General features: G+C 41.4%; 1 protein-coding gene across 2 annotated transcripts in view; it reads right to left on the bottom strand.

The window, feature by feature from the left end:
* tpst1 (tyrosylprotein sulfotransferase 1) overlaps window positions 1-23,541 on the bottom strand; it is a 51,622-nt gene that overhangs the window by 16,419 nt on the left and 11,662 nt on the right. For both annotated transcript variants that reach the window (XM_079246999.1, XM_079247000.1), the window contains exon 2: window positions 17,782-18,818. In XM_079246999.1, coding sequence (XP_079103125.1) covers window positions 17,782-18,638 — 857 coding nt within the window. In that variant the 5' untranslated portion in view covers window positions 18,639-18,818. The remainder of the gene's footprint in view (window positions 1-17,781; window positions 18,819-23,541) is intronic.

Here is a 23,541-nt window from a genome sequence, read left to right as displayed (position 1 = left end):
GAGACAGAAATATGGTTTCAGTCAAGCCGTCTGCCAGAACACTGCACTCTGCTAGCTGCAGCTGTAATCTGGTTTACTAGCCAAGAAAACCAAAAGGAAAAAAAAAGAAGAAACATGAAAAACACAAGCTGCCAGCAGACTGAGCAGAAACATAGAGAACAAAACGTTCAGCCAAAAAGAACCTGAAACCAAACGCACATTGTAGTCCACAACCAAGGCGCGAGGACATGACTGGTGGTTTGGTTTCAGTAAAAATAATGAAGAGCAGATTAAAATGTCTAAACCTTACACATCTGGTTGGTGAAACAAATCATTTATCACATGAGAGGACACTATAAAGGCAGATGTGGACTATCAAAGCTACACCCCCTACATGTAATGCCAATTCCTCTGTGGATTGGTAAAGTCATGACCCTACCGAGGCCACGCCCCAAAATGGACTATCCAAGCCATGCCCCCACATGTAAATCCAATTCCACTGTGGACTGGTTAAGTCACATCCCCACTAAGGCCACGCCCCAAAATAGGCCTTTAGAGCCACATCCTGTTTAAGCCACGCCTCTAAATGAACAGTACATTCCTTAAACGTCTGCCGAAGCCACACCCCCAGAAGCAAGGTTTATTCCTCAAGAACTACCCAAGCCACGCATCTGAGCTTGTAGAGAATGAAGTTTGGTGATATGTAATAAAAATATTTGATTTGTTGTGTTAATGTCTAAATTGCAAATATCAAACTGTGCTCATACAGCAGACAGCTAGCTGATAAGTCACATGCTAACAGCAAGCGAAAACTAACATTTCATCAGTCTGTATGATGCTAACTAATCATGATGCTAGGTACCTTAAATGTGATGCTGATATGTATTTATCTGGATAGGACACGGCTTTAATAACCCTTAATTTGAGAGTTAGATCTCATGAATTCGGATAAATCCAAGGTCAAGTTTAAAACACCATCTTAACTTTCCATTAAAACGTTTCTGGATATTCTGGACATCACCCACCCCATGTGCCTTGACTGGTTTCTTATACGCCTATGCATGAAATCTGCATAGCAACTTTTAATTCATTTTTGCTTTCAATTATTTTAACATAATTTATGATTTTATCGTTATCTTGCTATTTGTGTTGTATTTTATGCTTTTATTTTTTACACCATCTGTAATGCTTTTAATGTGTCATGTAAAGCACTTTGGATCTTCTTGTACATTAAGGGTGCTATACAAATTAACTTGCCTTACCTATGCAATCCCAATATATAGAGATCATATTTTTTTTACTATTGTCCAGCCCTCATGTCAAATGGTTCCATTTAAGATAGAAACCACATTAATGAATGGACTCAGATTAATCTCAGCCTTGCACAAATAGAACTGCATTATTAATGCTGGCTGAGACTCAGCTTGTCCTCACATGTCCAACATTAAAAGAGAGACTCATCTCTCTGCTCTGTTCATCAGGGGCATCTAACCGGTTGGAACTGGATCATAAAATACAATTAAACATAGATCCTACTGCTCTTAGCAAGCTCCATGCTGTCAGCCGGCCATCAAGCATCACATGATTTACCATCCCTGACCCGCTTGTCTTAAACTATAATTAAACTCAAGCATTTGATTTATTTGACCTCAGTTATGTATTTAGTCTAAAATGAAGTGGAAGAGAAAATCCCAATAACATCCAGACCAGTTTTGTATTTGAGCTACATGACCGGATAACTGCAGAACACGAGACCTTCCGAGTGGGAAGATTTTACAACATGAGAGAAATGTGAGGTTTACGATGGAGAAAATAAATCTTTGCTGTTTGTGAAGATGAATAGTGCTCCACTCATTCTTCTCCTCCATCCACCGCAACGTCACACCCTGTTAAATAATTCAACTTGTGATTAAATTTTCAACCAGTGAGCGGTTTAGAGCAACTGGACTCGTTTACTTGCAGAAAGAAACTACTACTGGTGACAAGCTGGGAGGTGAAGATGTCTATATGGAGATCCTCTATGAGGATCAACCAGCAGGACCACCAAGCGTACAGATGTTCTGTCTAAGGAGGCTTTCACACAAAGATGGAACTTCTTGGTCCAATAAAAATGTCCACCATTACCACACCAGCAGGAACTGGAACCAGTTTGATCAAGAACCAGTAAAACCACTAGGGTTCACCTGGTCCAGTGGTTTACTGGATGTAGAGGATTGAGATGGATGAAGGTGGATGTGGTAAATGAAGATGGATTAAGGTGTATTACATTGGCGAAGGTTGATGATGGTGGATTTAGGTGGATGAGGATGGATTAAGGTGGATAAAGATGGATTAAGGTGGATGAGGATGGATAAAGATGGATTAAGGTGGATAAAGATGGATTAAGGTGGATAAAGATGGATGAGGATGGATCAAGGTGGATGAAGATGGATCAAGGTGGATGAAGATGGATCAAGGTGGATAAAGATGGATTAAGGTAGATGAGGATGGATAAAGATGGATTAAGGTGGATAAAGATGGATTAAGGTGGATAAAGATGGATTAAGGTGGATGAAGATGGATCAAGGTGGATGAAGATGGATCAAGGTGGATAAAGATGGATTAAGGTAGATGAGGATGGATAAAGATGGATTAAGGTGGATAAAGATGGATTAAGGTGGATAAAGATGGATTAAGGTGGATAAAGATGGATCAAGTGGATGAAGATGGATCAAGGTGGATAAAGATGGATTAAGGTAGATGAGGATGGATAAAGATGGATTAAGGTGGATAAAGATGGATTAAGGTGGATAAAGATGGATTAAGGTGGATGAAGATGGATCAAGGTGGATGAAGATGGATCAAGGTGGATAAAGATGGATTAAGGTAGATGAGGATGGATAAAGATGGATTAAGGTGGATAAAGATGGATTAAGGTGGATAAAGATGGATTAAGGTGGATAAAGATGGATTAAGGTGGATGAAGATGGATTAAGGTAGATGAGGATGGATAAAGATGGATTAAGGTGGATAAAGATGGATTAAGGTGGATAAAGATGGATTAAGGTGGATAAAGATGGATTAAGGTGGATGAAGATGGATCAAGGTGTATGATGAGGGATTAAGATGGACTAAGGTGGATGAGGATGGATACAGATGGATTAAGGTGGATAAAGATGGACTAAGGTGGATAAAGATGGACTAAGGTGGATAAAGATGGACTAAGGTGGATGAGGATGGATAAAGATGGATTAAGGGGGATGAGGATGGATTAAGGTGGATAAAGATGGATTAAAGTGAATAAAGATGGATTAAAGTGGATGAGGTTGGATTAAGGTGGATTAAGGTGGATAAAGATGGATTAAGTTGGATAAAGATGGATTAAGGTGGATGAGGGTGGATTAAGGTGGATAAAGATGGATTAAGGTGGATAAAGATGGATTAAGGTGGATGAGGGTGGATTAGGGTGAATAAAGATGGATTAAGGTGGATGAGGGTGGATTAAGGTGGATGAGATGGATTAAGGTGGATGATGGTGGATTAAGGTGGATGAAGATGGATTAAGGTGGATGAAGATGGATTAAGGTGGATGAGGATGGATTAAGGTGGATAAAGATGATTAAGGTGGATGAAGATGATTAAGGTGGATGAAGAAGGATTAAGATGGACTAAAGTGGATGAGGATGGATTAAGGTGGATAAAGATGGACTAAGGTGGATAAAGATGGACTAAGGTGGATAAAGATGGATTAAGGTGGATGAGGGTGGATTAAGGTGGATAAAGATGGATTAAGGTGGATAAAGATGGATTAAGGTGGATGAGGGTGGATAAAGATGGATTAAGATGGATTAAGGTGGATAAAGATGGATTAAGATGGATTAAGGTGGATAAAGATGGATTAAAATGGATTAAGGTGGATAAAGATGGATAAAGATGGATTAAGGTGGATAAAGATCGATTAAGGTGGATGAGGGTGGATTAAGGTGGATGAAGAAGGATTAAGGTGGATGAGGATGGATTAAGGTGGATAAAGATGGATTAAGGTGGATAAAGATGGATTAAGGTGGATAAAGATGGATTAAGGTGGATGATGGTGGATTAAGGTGGATGAAGATGGATTAAGGTGGATGAAGATGGATTAAGGTGGATGAAGATGATTAAGGTGGATGAAGAAGGATTAAGATGGACTAAAGTGGATGAGGATGGATTAAGGTGGATAAAGATGGACTAAGGTGGATAAAGATGGACTAAGGTGGATAAAGATGGATTAAGGTGGATGAGGGTGGATTAAGGTGGATAAAGATGGATTAAGGTGGATAAAGATGGATTAAGGTGGATGAGGGTGGATAAAGATGGATTAAGGTGGATGAGGGTGGATTAGGGTGAATAAAGATGGATTATGGTGGATAAAGATGGATTAAGATGGATTAAGGTGGATAAAGATGGATTAAAATGGATTAAGGTGGATAAAGATGGATTAAGGTGGATAAAGATGGATTAAGGTGGATGAGGGTGGATTAAGGTGGATGAAGAAGGATTAAGGTGGATGAAGATGGATCAAGGTGTATGATGAGGGATTAAGATGGACTAAGGTGGATGAGGATGGATAAAGATGGATTAAGGTGGATAAAGATGGATTAAGGTGGATAAAGATGGACTAAGGTGGATAAAGATGGACTAAGGTGGATAAAGATGGACTAAGGTGGATGAGGATGGATAAAGATGGATTAAGGGGGATGAGGATGGATTAAGGTGGATAAAGATGGATTAAAGTGAATAAAGATGGATTAAAGTGGATGAGGTTGGATTAAGGTGGATTAAGGTGGATAAAGATGGATTAAGTTGGATAAAGATGGATTAAGGTGGATGAGGGTGGATTAAGGTGGATAAAGATGGATTAAGGTGGATAAAGATGGATTAAGGTGGATAAAGATGGATTAAGGTGGATGAGGGTGGATTAGGGTGAATAAAGATGGATTAAGGTGGATAAAGATGGATTAAGGTGGATGAGGGTGGATTAAGGTGGATGAGGGTGGATTAAGGTGGATGAGATGGATTAAGGTGGATGATGGTGGATTAAGGTGGATGAAGATGGATTAAGGTGGATGAAGATGGATTAAGGTGGATGAGGATGGATTAAGGTGGATAAAGATGATTAAGGTGGATGAAGAAGGATTAAGATGGACTAAAGTGGATGAGGATGGATTAAGGTGGATAAAGATGGACTAAGGTGGATAAAGATGGACTAAGGTGGATAAAGATGGACTAAGGTGGATAAAGATGGATTAAGGTGGATGAGGGTGGATTAAGGTGGATAAAGATGGATTAAGGTGGATAAAGATGGATTAAGGTGGATGAGGGTGGATAAAGATGGATTAAGATGGATTAAGGTGGATAAAGATGGATTAAGATGGATTAAGGTGGATAAAGATGGATTAAAATGGATTAAGGTGGATAAAGATGGATTAAGGTGGATAAAGATCGATTAAGGTGGATGAGGGTGGATTAAGGTGGATGAAGAAGGATTAAGGTGGATGAGGATGGATTAAGGTGGATGAGGATGGATTAAGGTGGATAAAGATGGATTAAGGTGGATAAAGATGGATTAAGGTGGATGAGGGTGGATTAAGGTGGATAAAGATGGATTAAGGTGGATAAAGATGGATTAAGGTGGATGATGGTGGATTAAGGTGGATGAAGATGGATTAAGGTGGATGAAGATGGATTAAGGTGGATGAAGATGATTAAGGTGGATGAAGAAGGATTAAGATGGACTAAAGTGGATGAGGATGGATTAAGGTGGATAAAGATGGACTAAGGTGGATAAAGATGGACTAAGGTGGATAAAGATGGATTAAGGTGGATGAGGGTGGATTAAGGTGGATAAAGATGGATTAAGGTGGATAAAGATGGATTAAGGTGGATGAGGGTGGATAAAGATGGATTAAGGTGGATAAAGATGGATTAAGATGGATTAAGGTGGATAAAGATGGATTAAAATGGATTAAGGTGGATAAAGATGGATTAAGGTGGATGAGGGTGGATTAAGGTGGATGAAGAAGGATTAAGGTGGATGAGGATGGATTAATGTGGATGAGGATGGATTAAAGTGGATAAAGATGGATTAAGGTGGATAAAGATGATTAAGGTGGATGAAGAAGGATTAAGATGGACTAAAGTGGATGAGGATGGATTAAGGTGGATAAAGATGGACTAAGGTGGATGAAGATGGATTAAGGTGGATAAAGATGGACTAAGGTGGATGAGGATGGATTAAGGTGGATAAAGATGGACTAAGGTGGATGAGGATGGATTAAGATGGATTAAGGTGGATGAGGATGGATTAAGGTGGATAAAGATGGACTAAAGTGGATGAGGATGGATTAAGGTGGATAAAGATGGATTAAGGTGAATAAAGATGGATTAAAGTGGATGAGGGTGGATTAAGGTGGATAAAGATGGATTAAGGTGGATGAGGGTGGATTAAGGTGGATGAGGGTGGATTAAGGTGGATAAAGATGGATTAAGGTGGATGAGGGTGGATTAGGGTGAATAAAGATGGATTATGGTGGATAAAGATGGATTAAGGTGGATGAGGATGGATTAAGATGGATTAAGGTGGATGAGGATGGATTAAGGTGGATAAAGATGGACTGAAGTGGATGAGGATGGATTAAGGTGGATAAAGATGGATTAAGGTGAATAAAGATGGATTAAAGTGGATGAGGGTGGATTAAGGTGGATAAAGATGGATTAAGGTGGATGAGGGTGGATTAAGGTGGATGAGGGTGGATTAAGGTGGATAAAGATGGATTAAGGTGGATGAGGGTGGATTAGGGTGAATAAAGATGGATTATGGTGGATAAAGATGGATTAAGGTGGATAAAGATGGATTAAGGTGGATGAGGATGGATTAAGGTGGATAAAGATGATTAAGGTGGATGAAGAAGGACTAAGGTGGATAAAGATGGACTAAGGTGGATAAAGATGGATTAAGGTGGATGAGGGTGGATTAAGGTGGATAAAGATGGATTAAGGTGGATGAAGATGGATTAAGGTGGATGAGGGTGGATAAAGATGGATTAAGATGGATTAAGGTGGATAAAGATGGATTAAGGTGGATAAAGATGGATTAAAATGGATTAAGGTGGATAAAGATGGATTAAGGTGGATAAAAATGGATTAAGGTGGATGAGGTTGGATTAAGGTGGATGAAGAAGGATTAAGGTGGATGAGGGTGGATTAAGGTGGATGAGGATGGATTAAGGTGGATGAGGATGGATTAAGGTGGATGAGGATGGATTAAGGTGGATAAAGATGGATTAAGGTGGATAAAGATGATTAAGGTGGATAAAGATGGACTAAGGTGGATGAGGATGGATTAAGGTGGATTAAGGTGGATGAGGATGGATTAAGGTGGATAAAGATGGATGAGGATGGATTAAGGTGGATAAAGATGGACTAAGGTGGATGAGGATGGATTAAGATGGATTAAGGTGGATGAGGATGGATTAAGGTGGATAAAGATGGATTAAGGTGGATAAAGATGGATTAAGGTGGATGAGGATGGATTAAGGTGGATAAGGATGGATTAAGGTGGATAAAGATGGACTAAGGTGGATGAGGGTGGATAAAGATGGATTAAGATGGATTAAGGTGGATAAAGATGGATTAAGATGGATTAAGGTGGATAAAGATGGATTAAAATGGATTAAGGTGGATAAAGATGGATTAAGGTGGATAAAGATGGATTAAGGTGGATGAGGTTGGATTAAGGTGGATGAAGAAGGATTAAGGTGGATGAGGGTGGATTAAGGTGGATGAGGATGGATTAAGGTGGATGAGGATGGATTAAGGTGGATGAGGATGGATTAAGGTGGATAAAGATGGACTAAGGGTGGATGAGGATGGATTAAGGTGGATAAAGATGGACTAAGGTGGATGAGGATGGATTAAGATGGATTAAGGTGGATGAGGATGGATTAAGGTGGATAAAGATGGACTAAGGTGGATGAGGATGGATTAAGATGGATTAAGGTGGATGAGGATGGATTAAGGTGGATAAAGATGGACTAAGGTGGATGAGGATGGATTAAGATGGATTAAGGTGGATGAGGATGGATTAAGGTGGATAAAGATGGACTAAGGTGGATGAGGATGGATTAAGGTGGATAAAGATGGACTAAGGTGGATAAAGATGGACTAAGGTGGATGAGGATGGATTAAGGTGGATGAGGATGGATTAAGGTGGATGAGGATGGATTAAGGTGGATAAAGATGGACTAAGGTGGATGAGGATGGATTAAGGTGGATAAAGATGGACTAAGGTGGATGAGGATGGATTAAGGTGAATAAAGATGGACTAAGGTGGATGAGGATGGATTAAAATGGATTAAGGTGGATGAGGATGGATTAAGGTGGATAAAGATGGATTAAGGTGAATGTAATGGAATATAACACACATACATACATGCATGTAAAACTCCATCAAAGTGAAATCATGTCCTCCTTATTGATCACTGGTATCAGATTGAGCAGCGACGTCAGCAGTGCTTCCACCCAGAGGCAAGTTTGGATTTGTGATAAGCGTAATAAATGCGAAACTGTTGACATTACACAACTTTTCATCATCAGGCAGATATTACATCAATGTTTTTATCCCAAATCCAGAAAGATGCATGTGGTGATGCTCTCCTCCTTCATCCACCCATCACCGGCCATCCATCCTCCCTCTTGCTACGTTTCCTGTCTGACTCTAGGCTTCAACACAGCCATTCACTTTGTTCTTATCCATTTACTTTGCAATTGAATCTTTACACTGTATGGGTATATTCTCCTGCATGATTAATAGACTGAGTTGGGTTTAACATCTCAGGAGGACGGTGAGATGCTTCCTGAGAGGTGGGCCATGATCCAAACATCCACTCTGCAATAAATGTGCAGGGAATCACTTTAGGTAACTGCATCAAGGCCCAGGAGGCTGCAAAGTCTTCTAGGCAAACCTCCACCGTGTTGGATGATGGGAAACATGAAGCTAATCTCACACCTAAGGGTTGTTTCTCGGCTCCGCCTTGCATCCCAAACGTCTTCTTGGCTTTATTCCAGCCATAGAGGATCATTATTTTCCTGCTTTTCTCATCACTTGTTGATCTTTGGCTGCTCCTGATTGGACGTTACCGTCAGTTTAAGCTCTCTGATTGGTGGAAAGTCTGACAGGAATATGTCAGGTTCTGTGTATTTTTACAGGTTGACACATGACCCGGTTTTCCTCGCGCAGCAGCTGAGGTGGTATCTGAACTTTGCTCGTATGTGATAAACTTGTTGACAGAGCAGCGTGGATGCATACGTCGCCAGACAGTGTTGCCTCTCTGAGGCAGAAGACATGTTATTTTCTAGGTGGTTTAAAGAGACCAGATGTAGACTCTGTTGGTTCTCAGAGCTCATGAGAATAATGGTTTCATCTACAAATGTCCCACTCTGAAGTTTGACCCCGCCCCACTGCACTCAGCCAATAGAAACCCAGATAAGATGCTGACCAATGAGGTGGCTGCAACCAGTGTTTGGTCCTGGAGGATGGAGAGATGAAGTCTGAGAAGTGAAATATCAAAGCTTATGTTTATTAATGATGTTATGCAGTTAGAAACGAGCTGCACTGTTCAACCTGCTGCTTAGAGACGGGATCAAGGACCACACTGTATCTTATATCAAATGTCTGCGGACATTGGAGGTGGTAAGTTCCCACGATGTTGAGCTAATATCCATCATGACAGCAGGTGCTGAATTAGCCTGAAAGTGAACCTGAAAAGGCGACTGCGGAAGAGTAATTTTCACACCAAGCAAAATACATCTGAATGCAAAAACAAACTTTTTAAGTACAATTGAAGAGTTTTTAGAGAGAACAGGACAAGATTTGAGCTTGAAAACTGCATTTATGCTCTTAATTCTACTAAATACAAAGGCAGGGTAAAAACCCCAGCCTTGCCAAAACACTGAAAGTTCCTCTAGAACATGTTTATACTTTGTCCTTTTAGTAAAATCTGAACACTTATGTTTTCTTATATTATTTACACCACAGTTCCTCATTTCCTTCATGATTTCTGTCCTGCAAACTGCAGTGTCCTCAGCTGAAAATAGATAAATAAAAATAAATTATGTGATAGATCATAACCATTCTAAATTAATCTTTTAAAAGGTTTTTCCAATTAAATTGATACAAAATCAACGGGTTAAAAAAATACAAAAAAAGTAAAAGACAAATTAAATTAAATACTTTTAAAAACTAAATTATCAATCCAGACAAACTATATATATATATATATATATATATATATATATATATATATATATATATATATATATATATATATTTTCTTTTTTTTTTTTTTTTTTTTTTTTTAAAAAGCTAAACAAAACAAAGTAAAATGTAAATAAAATAAAATATAAATGCATGAAGCTGCTTGTAACAAATTTGTGACAATGGTAGTTAAAAGCAAGTACAAAGTCATGGAGTTCCTCAGGGTTCTGTGTTTGGACTTTGCACAAACTTCTATTTGATAAAATTATTACGCAGGTGATTCTCAGGGTGTCCTGGAAAAAAAAAACTAAGTTTTTAATCCTGCAATATGTTTTGCAATATAATAATACAGGAATTTTCAGACATCTGGAATAGTACTTTAACTTATGCAGCACTCCTGCATCTCGACAAATAACCTGCGCTGATCTTACCTCCACTTCTGACTTAAAGGTATAATTTTTGTCTGTATTCGAGACTTTTTGGCTTTTACTTCCTATATTGTTCTTCATCCTGACAACGCGTGTTGTTCTATAAACAGCAAACGGGAACTGTGATTTACAATTAAATTTAGTTTATTGCCATTGTGTTGAACTTGTCAGGAACCTTTTATGAGAACATCAAGCTCATTTGCGTCTTATGTTGAAGGACCTTCGATGAGACTATTTCACACTTTGATAAAGATGTTGCTCAAACAATACATTGTGCATCTTGATACTCACTTTTCCACAGATTATAGCAGATTGTAAAGACGTTTCAAAGATACTTGTCAGCCTGTTGCTGAAGCAGCCTCTGGCTGAACACACTTCTTTACTGGATCAATGTTCAGTGTCAGTGTTATCCATTACACTTGGCGGCTTTTTAATTGTATAAATCTTTTATTCTGGGATGATGAGAGGACTGCTTCTACACCATACCAGACAAATCCTCAACCCTTCAGTCTCAGACAGACAGTGGTCCACTTGTTCGGCTGTCAGTCAGCCTCCATCTAGTTTTTTCCCCTCCCGGAGATTATCATCTAACAGAACAGATTGAGTTGCATTAACAACACAAAAGAAATCACAGAACCTGATCTTCAGTCTGTGTGAACCATGTTCTTTGAGAGTTTTCGGAATATTAATCAGCTGCTGGAGGGTAAATACATCACAGCTGTGGATCCGGTCTGAAGGCAAAGTCCTGCTTAAGACTCTGAACAGGAAAACGAAGGACTCAAGTCATCCCGTTAAATACTTTATGACTCAGAATTGTCCCTGAACTTCAACCATTAGCACAAACACTGATAAACAAGTTAACCTGTGCCCTCAAGGCTTCCCAGCTCTACATGAGACATGACAAAAACCTTCCTGCCGGTCATATGACCCCTTCCTTTTCACTCCATGCTCCTAATGGCTTTAAGCTTTTTAATTATTCATTTCAGGGCCTCCTTTTACACCAGGCGGTGTTCTGTAGCACCAAGGGCCGATAAGAGGACCACACCGAGGCATCAAGGAGGATGCCGTTAGGGAGGTGGACTGAAGGGCTCCCTGTTCTCAGATAAGTAATGGAGCAAGTCTCTTAGCTGGACGGGGCCTCCATTAAATCAAAGCAAGGTAATTGATGTTGATGCTAAGGCAAGGTCCCACTCGGGGGCCTTGCTGGCCACTGATAGAGATTTCTGTCCAGATAGAGACCCGAAGCGGCAGGATGGTGCAGAGTGAGTGCTGGCGTGTAAGAGGCATCTTCTTTCAGGTGTCTCGGGGGTTGGCGTTGATGCACTGTGGGCCAAGTACTTGAAATGGAGGGAGGCTAAATGTGTATGATGGGAAAAGGCTACTGGGCTGCTCTGAAGCCTACTTGTGGTTTCCCATCAAACCCGATCAAGACCCATTGAGTGGAGAGAGACGTTACTGGGATATACAAGCAGGCTGCATAGTAAATGGATCCTGCAGCCGCAGGGTGAAACCTTTAATGACTGCTTTATTATTTACCGTACACACACAACATGAGTAAATGTACACAGATTCTGGATCAGGTGAGTAGTTTTCTTAAAATCATGTGTTCAGAGACCGAATCAGCCCACTTCAAAACTATCTAACATTTTATGGTGTTAATTTTATTTTTTCTAATGGTATCTGCTTTTAAAAACATCTGACATACTAAGAAACATTTGTACTACTAAATAACAAGCATACACACCAATCAGTGGGCCAACAACATACTGCAGACCTTTGATTCTGAATCCATTTAAACTCACTTTGTGGCTTAAATCAGCTGCAATGGATCGATTTGCATAAGAATCTAGAAATCCGTTTAATAAACATATAAGCCATATGGCGTTAGCGGCTGACCAACATGGTTTTTAAAGGCCAACTGCGTAGTGAAGATGCCAACTCATGGTTTACTGGGCCAAAGTAACGATGCTGCTGTCTGCGTCTGATTAAATACAACTGTCATCACATCAAACACGTCCAGACTTGAATTAACATCAATCACAAGTTTTATTTTATTCTCAGTGGATCTAAAATTAACATTAAATTAATGTGAATTAATGTTAAAGAATTGAGTCAATTTCATAATAAATTAAATAAAATCTTACATATTTTTTCAGTTTAACTTGACAATATAAATGTGCCAGACTCGAGCTACGGTGCGTCCAGTCCAGTTGTAATATAAAGATCAGTTTCATTGGTAACTATAAAATCTTGTTTTCCTGGATATTTCCAGTTCCATGTGCGTCCAGACAATAAGGCAACCGCTGGATGATGTTTGTAGGCTAAAATCTCCATTTTATTCTTCTTCAGGTTGCTCTTGTTCAGGTAAACGGTGTGAAACGTCCTCTTAACAGCAGAAAAGGCAAAGCAGAGTCTGCAGTCGGCTGCAGGGCGCTGGCTCGGGTCCTGCTCATTAATATTTGATCGGAATCAATTTGTGGATGGATGAGGGGCGCTCTAAATGGCCACAGACCCCAAAAAGCCTTCTTCCCTTGTCCCTTTTTTTTCCTGTACGCTGGAAAAACACCCCTCTGCCTATTTTCAGTCAAACGAGACTACTCAAGATGTTCAACCACTTGGCCACAAAGAAATGTACTTTAAGCGTCCTTGTTACTGGTCTGTAGCCGTCTTAAGGTCTTAAACAAACAGAACTCGTGAGTTTAGACCACAATGACCATCTTGTTTGCACAAACAAACCAGCATGCATGGCAGGTTAGTAATCCGTACAATCTGAAGTACTGAAGGGAAGTAGTGTGTGGTTACGTTTGTAGTTTTACTGTGAGATTTTATTTTGGTGTTAAACAGCTTCCATATGCAGGACCTGATAAGGAAATCTCAGGATCAGTAGCTGCTAGGCTAGCTGCTAGCTCTGCTTTACGGCTTGCCGCCAGGATACTTTTATCAACTGTAACTGTATCGGCACGTGTTCTATCGAGATAAACTCCAACCCCATTATCCACCTCAGAAAACCTGAACCTGCTCACGTATAATTTGCACTTCATGCTCTTGACAACCCAACGCCGTTTCCATGGTAACTTGTACATGCCAGAAGTGGCTCAGTGCTACATAAACGTGTGCTTCCAAACATTTCATTTTCATGCATTCAAACATCTGACTTTTAGCTTATTTCTGGAGTTGCTAGAAGTGTCAAAAAATCTGATTCATCTTAATCAATAACAGCAGTTATCTGATTATGTGAAGTCAGATGAACACACCTGGACTTCTCCACAGTACTCCGCTGTCTTTGTGCATATTGTGTGTTGTAGGGGTTCTACACTGCAGCCATATGGCTGTGGTGTGGACCCACATCTCTTGGTCCTTCCTGGGGTGGCTCCAGATGTCGTTTCCTCGCAGCAGCGTTGAGCCAGATACAGATGCCAGAATCCTGAAGTTATTAGTTTTTATTTTAGCATTAATGGTCAGGGGAAGGGCTGGGTTGTGTGCACGTGTGCTTTTAAGTGTGAAACTGTTTTTATTTTTATGTTGTTAAGCACTTTGAAATGCTTTTGTATGAAAAGTGCTAGACAAAGGATTTGATTTGATTAGGGCTGTGACAGTATGCTTTTGTCACGATTAGATTCGATTTCGATTTTCAGGGTGTTGATTCAAGTTGAATTGCGATTAACACGATTTTTCAATATTGCCGATTTTTGCAGATTGAAAAGAAAACAAAAAATTAGTACAAAACTATAGAGGCTTGTCATTTTACTTCATTTCAATCAGGAAAAAGCAACACAGTAGCCAGACCATCATTCTGCTGCTGTAATAAACACAAGACAAATAAAAAAACAAAAAAAAAAACAATAACAAAAATTTTATAATGAATTATTTTTAGTTATTTAAACAAAATTGATTTTTCAAAAAGAAAATAAAAATCTATTTTAAAACTGTGAAAAAAACAAATATTTTGATTTTTTGATTCGATTACCCACCCCTAGTGCATTTAGAAGCCTATATCTGGATTCTTCAGGTTTATATATCCGTGCATGTGTAAAAATAGGGAGTGGGATTTTAACGTGTTAATTACTATTAATTACAGAAAACTTTACACGTTAAAAATAATTCATTTAATCTCTGAACTTTTGTTCCATGGCACACTGATTACGTGAAATGTCTCATTTCAGATGTAGATACATCAGATCAGATTATTACAATAATGTGATTGATCCCAGTTATTGGACTTTGTGATGTAAACAAAGCTGGTCTGATATCAGTCCAGCATAGCTTGATCAGCTGAGGTAAAACAGCATGGCTGGTCAGCCGTTGCAAACATACAGCAGGTCATCCATGATCGGGTCAGAGGTCCATTAGCAGTAGATCAATTTCACCCCCCTCTACCCCCTCTCACATCAGTTCTAGCCTGAAGGCAGAAAAGACCTATTAAGAAGCTCCATCGCTCCAAGTTCAATATCCTCAAGTTATCCAAACCAATGGAATAGTGTTGTATGTGTGAGAAACACGGGTCTACGTCCCGCAATACATGTAAAAGAGTCGAATACACGACCCCAACATGGTCCGTTAGCTTCCTCTGGGCCAGAGTCGTGCAAATTTAGCTCGTTTTCAGGTTTCACAGTTTCAGTTTCAAGTCGATAACTTAGACGACCTGTTATATCTCTCATCTCTTTGCACATTATCCTAAAGTAGCTTTTAATACAGTCAAAGATAAACTCGCAGAATACCAGTAGAATACCAGAAGCATTTAAGAGGGAAACTGCTGAAATGATTTTGATTAGAAAGGTTTAATCTTCAGACAAAGTGTCTCTGCTGAGGAGTCTGCTGTGGCGATAAGTGGCAGAAAGGGGTTGGTACCAGAAGGGGTGAGGGCCGGGAGGAATGGGGTTGCACGCCGTCACAGCGTTTCCTTAAAAACACCCAGAAGCTGAGCTGCCAAATCAGAGAAAGGTAAACATGCATGAGAGCAGGCAGCGCCATCAGGGAACCTCAACGCCGGGGCTTCAGCTCAGCAATAAGCAGCTTCTTCAAATGAAACATAATGATGGAAAGGCAGGAAGTTTATTAAAAACACCGCTGAGGACACGTCAAGGCCAGTAGTGCATGTTTATTTTTACAGAAAGTTTTTCCCTCTCAGTTAACAGCCAAAGCATTTTCTCTCCTGCAGGCTACATAGTTAAAAGCTAATAGACATGGACATGCCCCAGCTCATTTCAGTCGCACCAGGAACGAGATGTATGGCGTACCCGGCTCACCGCATGGAGCTTGTGAGCCCGGCACGACTGTTCTAACAACAGCAAATGTTTATCTAACCACTGCAATCTGAACAATGATCATATTTAATGAATCTGTAGCTGCAGGAGGAGAATGTAATAAAAGCCTCATGCATGGACGCATGTCAGCACAACGGACCAAGAAGCACATTCCTGATGGGCTGACTCATCAAAACGTCCAGAGAAGAAGAAAAAAGCAAGCAAGTGAAAATGAATCATGACGTGATTCAGTCTGTCCTCGCTGGGAACAACCACTTTAAAGCCCTGGAACAAACACAAATGCCTCTGAGATTAGTTCCAACATGCAGACTGGAGGACGGTTTCAGTCTGGAGGAGAACATCCATCCATAAAAGGCAGAGATTACAGAGCTGTGTGTGGACAGAAGGACATGACAAGTCTGCTTTCAGTCAGACTGCTGGGCAGATAAACAGACTGACGTTCCACTGTTCATCAGAACGATGCAGCGGCTGCGCTGTCATCTACTTCCTATTAACACTGATCCTTTAAGGTCCTGCTCCAACATCTGGAGGAAGTAAATATGCAGTGACTTTGATGAATTTCTTCAAAACATTGTGGAAATAAACCTGCCTGAGCGTCTCTACCAACTGGTTTGGGTGTTTGATATACCACCATAGTTTAACATCTCAACCATTTCACTGTTGTTACATTATTATTAAGTCCTTTTTAACATCTCAACCATTTGATAAAAACCATTTATTCTGTTTATTCTTGTCCAAAACAAACAGAAAAACATTTTCCTCTGGTGGTTTTCTGAGGGTTTTGCCCCTTACATGATCCAAGGCTTTTTTATTCGCAGCTTTTTCCACCAACGATTTTCTCTTTCTCAGCTATTTAGTGGGAGGAGCCAAATAAACCGACATCCACACCGATGTCATGTCGCATTCAGGGACATCAGTTCATCCCACATTCACACCAACTTCCTGCTGCATTCAGGGACATCAGTTCATCTCACATTCACACCAACTTCCTGCTGCATTCAGGGACATCAGTTCATCTCACATTCACACCAACTTCCTGCTGCATTCAGGGACATCAGTTCATCTCACATTCACACCAACGTCCTGCTGCATTCAGGGACATCAGTTCATCCCACATTCACACCAATGTCCTGCTGCATTCAGGGACATCAGTTCATCTCACATTCACATCAATGTCCTGCTGCATTCAGGGACATCAGTTCATCCCACATTCACACCAACGTCCTGCTGCATTCAGGGACATCAGTTCATCTCACATTCACACCAACTTCCTGCTGCATTCAGAGACATTAGTTCATCTCACATTCACACCAACGTCCTGCTGCATTCAGGGACATCAGTTCATCTCACATTCACACCAACGTCCTGCTGCATTCAGGGACATCAGTTCATCTCACATTCACACCAACGTCCTGCTGCATTCAGGGACATTAGTTCATCTGACATTCACACCAACTTCCTGCTGCATTCAGGGACATCAGTTCATCTCACATTCACACCAACTTCCTGCTGCATTCAGGGACATCAGTTCATCCCACATTCACACCAACGTCCTGCTGCATTCAGGGACATCAGTTCATCTCACATTCACACCAACTTCCTGCTGCATTCAGAGACATTAGTTCATCTCACATTCACACCAACGTCCTGCTGCATTCAGGGACATCAGTTCATCTCACATTCACACCAACGTCCTGCTGCATTCAGGGACATCAGTTCATCTCACATTCACACCAGGTTAGAAAACAAACATTTCTGAAGCGCGAACTTTTCATAATTCTCACCGCGGAGATGGCTCGTTAGATTTCCCAGAAGAAGAAATGGAGCTGGAACTTACTTTGAGAGGGAAACTCCTCCAGCTTTCCCGATGAGCTCCTCGTGGTGTAGGACGGCATCATTCCACGGAATCTCAAGAAACTTCAGCAGCGTCCGCATCCATTTCTCCGGATGGAGGACCAGCTGCTCGTACTGCACGGGGAGGCATTTATCTGCCGCCTCCAGGCACTGCGTGTACATGGTCTCTATCGCGCGGTTCCACTTGGTCAGGCAGTCCCGGTAGCTGCCCAGGTCGAAGCCCGCGATGGTCACCTTCCGTGAGATCATGGAGTGGACCGAGGCCCGCCCATCGCGGATCATCAGTACGAACTTGGCACGAGGAAAAATCTTGGCCAGGTAAGAAAGCGACTTCAGCGCGAAGGGATCCTTGTTGCAGAGGAAGTTGGCGGGCTCGCCGTGCTTCACGATGATTTCCAGGAGGAAGGCCTGCATGGCGGCGTCCAGCACTTCGTCGGTCACGCCGGCCTCATCCAGGCGCATCTTCTCCCGCCCCGAACGACTCCACATCTGCTTCATGGCCAGGATGCGCGGGATGACGCGGGTTTCTTCGCCGCAACGCACGTCCGGGTGGGCGTCCAGCATGGCTCGCATCAGCGTGGTCCCGCTGCGGGGCACGCCGCCGATGAAGATGAGCGGCATGTCTTTGTTGTAGACGAAAGGCGTGCTGAGGTTCTGACCCGTGCGTAAGGTGGTCCGCATGCTTCCCCCCAGCGCTGATAGGGGCACGACTCCACCCAGGTGCCTGCGCCCCTCGATGCGATGGTGGCACTCCATGGCGTGGCGGCCCAGATAGAAGACTGTGATGGAGCTGATGACCAGACAGGCCACCAGCAAGTTCTGCTTCAACTTGCCCATCATGTTGCAGGTCACACGCTGGGCTGGAGGACGTCCCCACGGGTGGGGTTGAGGGGGAGGGATGGGGAACAATGACTTGAAGGGTAGTTCGGGTTCCCGCCCTCTATGGTTGCTTGTTTAGAACCAGACATGGATCAAGCTCCCTGGTGCGCAGCAGGTACCCAGTCCCAAGCTCCATGAGGCCTGGAAAGCACAAACACAATGAAGTTAGTGCTGGTCATAAATAGAGCTGCACAGTCGTTAAAAAAGAAATCGCAATCTTGATTCATACTGGTATACGATCTCATTTTCAAATGACGATTAAAAAAAAACGACAAATGTTGCGCATTTTGAAGCACTCCCTGTTTCTCCCTCAATAAATGACAACAGCGGATTTTTATACCACATGACGCAGATGCCGGCTGGTAAGAAAAAACATGGTGACTTTCTCGCTAAATCTGGTGACTTTCTAAACGCCCTTGGCGACTTTCTTTCTAAAAGCGACTAGCGACAAATCTAGCAACTTTTACTGGAGTTATTGGGATGTAAACTAACATAATTTCTATAGTCTCTGTTTGGTCCAGTTAGATTGTTAATGTCCAGGTTAAAATGTGTCCGGTGAGAAGTTTAAAACGGTATTTTTTTGCACCAACATATGTTCATGTTTTAATTTGACTAAAACAAAAGTGAGAAAACTACAGAAAACAAACAAACAACAAAAAAACAAAGTAACTCAGTCAAAGTGTCTCTTTTGGGTCTCTTTGCTGGTCCAAAGTAAAGAAAGTAGCTATTGGTTGTTCTAAAAGTCGCTGAATGACGTCATCGCCTAATTTGCATAATTGGCCATATGCGTGTAATGTAATGGACGTTGTTGGAGAGAGGAATAATGGTGGGGAAGAAACAAAAGATGATTCAAAATCTCTCAATATGTTTAGTACTATGAATAAACTCTGTTCTGTTGGGTTTTTTTTTTTTTTTTTTTAATTTTGCCATTGAAATGGACTATCTCTTAAAAAAAAAAGTAGAGTTTGAATACCTTTAGACCCACATTACATAAATCACTTTTGTCCTTCACTGTTAAATGTCAGAATATCAAATTTAACCAAAGGACTGCTGTGTGAAATTTCTAGCTTCATGTCCAACCCTCCTGTTTATATGTTAAGGCACATACCGACCTCTCATCACCTTATGCACAGAAAAAATATCGTTCAAAATGTTACTATTAAAATTATTCAAAGGTTGTGTGTGTGTAAGAGAAGACTAGAGAGACATTTATTGTTTTTATGTTCAGTGTCAGCTGTTGCAAAGTTGATGTGCTGTTAATACGTGCAATAAATGTTTATACTGGGGGGGGGGGGGGGGGGGGGGGGGGGGGGGGGGGGATCGGTAGAGAATCGTGATCTCAATTCTAAGGAAAAACATCGTGAATCTCATTTTATCCAGAATCGTGCAGCCCAAGTCATAAACCAGTTTAACATTAACCCTTCAAACTCCAAACCAGTCCCAGTTGTCATGGAGACGCGATGTTTTCAGCAACAGCTGTCAGATTATGAGGCTAAAATTATGAATGGATGAACAGATACAGCAGCATCAGGTGCGTTGATGCCGGGAAACAACTAAAAACCTGCCGGACACCGGCGCCTGAGAACTGGATTTGACACCCTGCCCTAAAGGGTCAGATATCCGTCTCGATTTACCCAGTTTGACCCCACTGTTCCTGAGAACCGGATGAAGATAAAAGCTTCCAGTTTAAGCTACAGATGTAAAAATAACTGTTCTGTCATCAATTCATCTCTAAGAACATTTACCAGAAAAATCTTCATATGTATGACCGGCCGTCTGATCCCAGGCCGACATTATGAGACGAAACAGCTTCAAACACCACGATGACAATAAAAAACACACCAGAAGAAGAAAATAATCAAAGAACTGAGCGCCTGCTGAAAGATAAATGACTATTTAACCAAAGACGGCTGAGTTTTCCTTCCAGCTGAACATGGCGCTGGCTTCGGTTTACAGCATGCATCACATGCTCTGCCTCCACCCTCTAATTTTGATATGGTGAAGCATACAATCCAGTTCTGTACCGATGGTGCACACATAAACTCTACACACCACAGCGGTCTGGCTGACGGCGCATTTCTTTAGAAAACCAGTAAAAAGCTGCTGACTTGTAGGAGGGTAAACCCTCTGAAGCAGATGTCTCGGTGTAGAGCCATCACCAGTTTATTTCCTCCTGGACGAGGAGGAAGTGACCAATCCTCAGCACTAATGATGCACTAACCAGCCTGATGGTGACTGTAACTGGACATGTTTCAGCTCGACTGGTCCTGATGAGTAAATGCAGACGTGTGCTGTGGCAAACAGCAGGACGGTTCATCATTATCTGCAGATAAAACCACATTCAGACACGCTAGCAGTTCTGCATAGGAAGGTTGAGAAAACATATGACCTCAAGTATTTCTGCTACTGTATGTGTAAAAAGGCAGAGAAAGCAGAAAACAGCAACAGCAGAGCGACTTTGTGCCAAAATAAAAGCCTGCTAGGGCCCAATGCCTGTTCAAACCATGGAAAGAGAAGAAGCTACAGTCTCATTTCTGGACCAACCTCTTTTTCTTTGCAGCCCCCTGGGAGATAAACGAGCATGGACAGTTTCCAAAATAAAACACTGAATCAGCGACGGCCCCTTTCTCGGTGCAGGTTTACAAAATAAAACACAGAATCAGCCAAGGTCCCATTTCCTGGTGCAGGTTTACAAAATAAAACACTGAATCAGCGAAGGTCCCATTTCCTGGTGCAGGTTTACAAAATAAAACACTGAATCAGCGAAGGTCCGTTTCCTGGTGCAGGTTACCAAAATAAAACACTGAATCAGCGAAAGTTCCATATCCTGCTGCAGGTTTCCAAAATAAAACACTGAATCAGCGAAGGTCCCGTTTCCCGGTGCAGGTTTCCAAAATAAAACACTGAATCAGCGAAGGTCCCGTTTCCCGGTGCAGGTTTCCAAAATAAAACACAGAAGCTTTTTTTTTTTTTTTTTTTTACATGTGACCACATTCAGGCCTCTAAGCTGTTGCCGTATCAGTTATCGGCTGAACGACTTGTAAAAAATCATCTAATCCAAGACACCACTACACTACTTTCAGAGCGTCTGTCCGACTCCCTTCTTTTACGTTATTGTTAGGTCTTCTAAGCATTTGATTGGCTGCATGGAATGTCCATCAAACTGAAGTCCCGCCTCCTGGCCGCTGGAGAGCAGCTCTCCTCGGCTCTCTGAAAGCCACAACCGCACAAAGATCAGATTAGTCTGGGTCTCCTTTTGTTTTTGTACTGATCAACGGTGTGTCCAGGTAAAACTCTGTAGCGTCATCACCAGGCCTGTCGGTGGCGCTGCAGCAGAAACAAGACGTCAAAGAGCATACTCAGACACAATCCACCAGTAATAAAGATTCAGAAGAAGAGGGAGGTCTGCATCAGGGCTTTCACACAGTTCTGGTTCTGGTCTGGATAACCTCTGTGCTTTCTGTTGAACCAGCCTACGTTCACACCAGTTTAACCAGAACCAAACTGGGAGGGCTATACTCTGCATATATAAACAACATCTGGGAGCTCATGTCCTGGTCACAACTGGCTTCCGAACATAAACAATACATCCAGACGATGGACGGGAGTTTGTCAACAGCAGCTTAAATCGCCTACTGTAATTTTAACCGGTTGCTAGGCAACACAAACAGCAGGGAAGATGGACATGTAACACCACATCCAGCGTCCGCATCCAGGTCCTTTTCCTGAGGCGTCTTCACCAAGCTGAGTTTTGACCCACATTCAGTGTGTTGGTGGGTGTTAATTTAGAACCCGGAGCATTTTCACACATGAACGCTGGAAATTTTCCTCAACTGGGTCTTTTCTTCTGGGAAAAGGAAAGAAAAGACTGATTACCTGACATTTTTGCCCCAGATAGCAGGGATCAGTCTCAGTAAACCTGCAGAGTAAATGTTCATCATGCAGAATCACTCATATCGGTTCAATGTTTGACAGTAAATTTAACCCCACATAGTAGATTAACATAACATAATCTTAATTCACTTATTAATTCACTCGTGTGGGAGAAGTTGCTGTGTTAAGATAAGCAGCTCCTGGATTGTAAACAACCAGATTGTCATGCCGAATCTCTACAGTTCTGCAAGCAGCAGACAGCCTGGTGAACAAACTGAAGCTGGCAAGCCAACAACCACAGGGGCTTCAGAGCATCGGAGATATGAATCACTTCTGTTCGTGTCAGCTACAGGATTCAGATCTGCTGCAGGATTCGTATCCAGAAAAACCAGGAGAGATTTGCTAAAATTATTAATATCTGCAAAGATCATCATACCACTAAAGGCAGAACTTATTTACTTCTAAATTTTTCACATTTTAAATCAGATTTAATGTTTTATTTGCTTTTACACTGCCTGGTAAAAAACAACAACAATCCCCAACTGATGCAACGAGCAACAACCACGTTGGAAGATAAAAAAAGATGTTAGTCTGTTCCAAAAGGGTCAGATCGTCGGCATGGCGATGCGGAAACTACTAGAACAGGGTGAAGAACTGTCCAGCACAGCATTATAAACTGGAAGCGGAGAAGAAGCGTGGTGAGAAAACATCCAGATTGATGGTGATCACTGGAACGTCTGGTGGAACCAGATGGAAGAAAAACAACAGGAAGAACTCAGGACCAGGTTTAAAGGTATTTGGATTTTTATTAGCAAAAATTAGATATCACTTTCATAAATAAGTATTTTACTGATATCTAATCACTAGGGGTGGGAAATTTATTTGAAAAAATTGAATATTGGGATTTTTGGTTTCACAATTTTAAAATCAATATTTTTGTTTAAAAAAAATAAATGTTCTTAATATAAATCCAAATTCTTGGGCCTTATAG

The sequence above is a fragment of the Telmatherina bonti genome (genome assembly GCF_933228915.1).
Source record: "Telmatherina bonti genome assembly, chromosome: 9".
NCBI classification, from domain to species: domain Eukaryota; kingdom Metazoa; phylum Chordata; class Actinopteri; order Atheriniformes; family Telmatherinidae; genus Telmatherina; species Telmatherina bonti.
The sequence above is the reverse complement of the archived record's forward strand: the minus strand, read 5'-3'. Positions and strand labels throughout refer to the sequence as shown.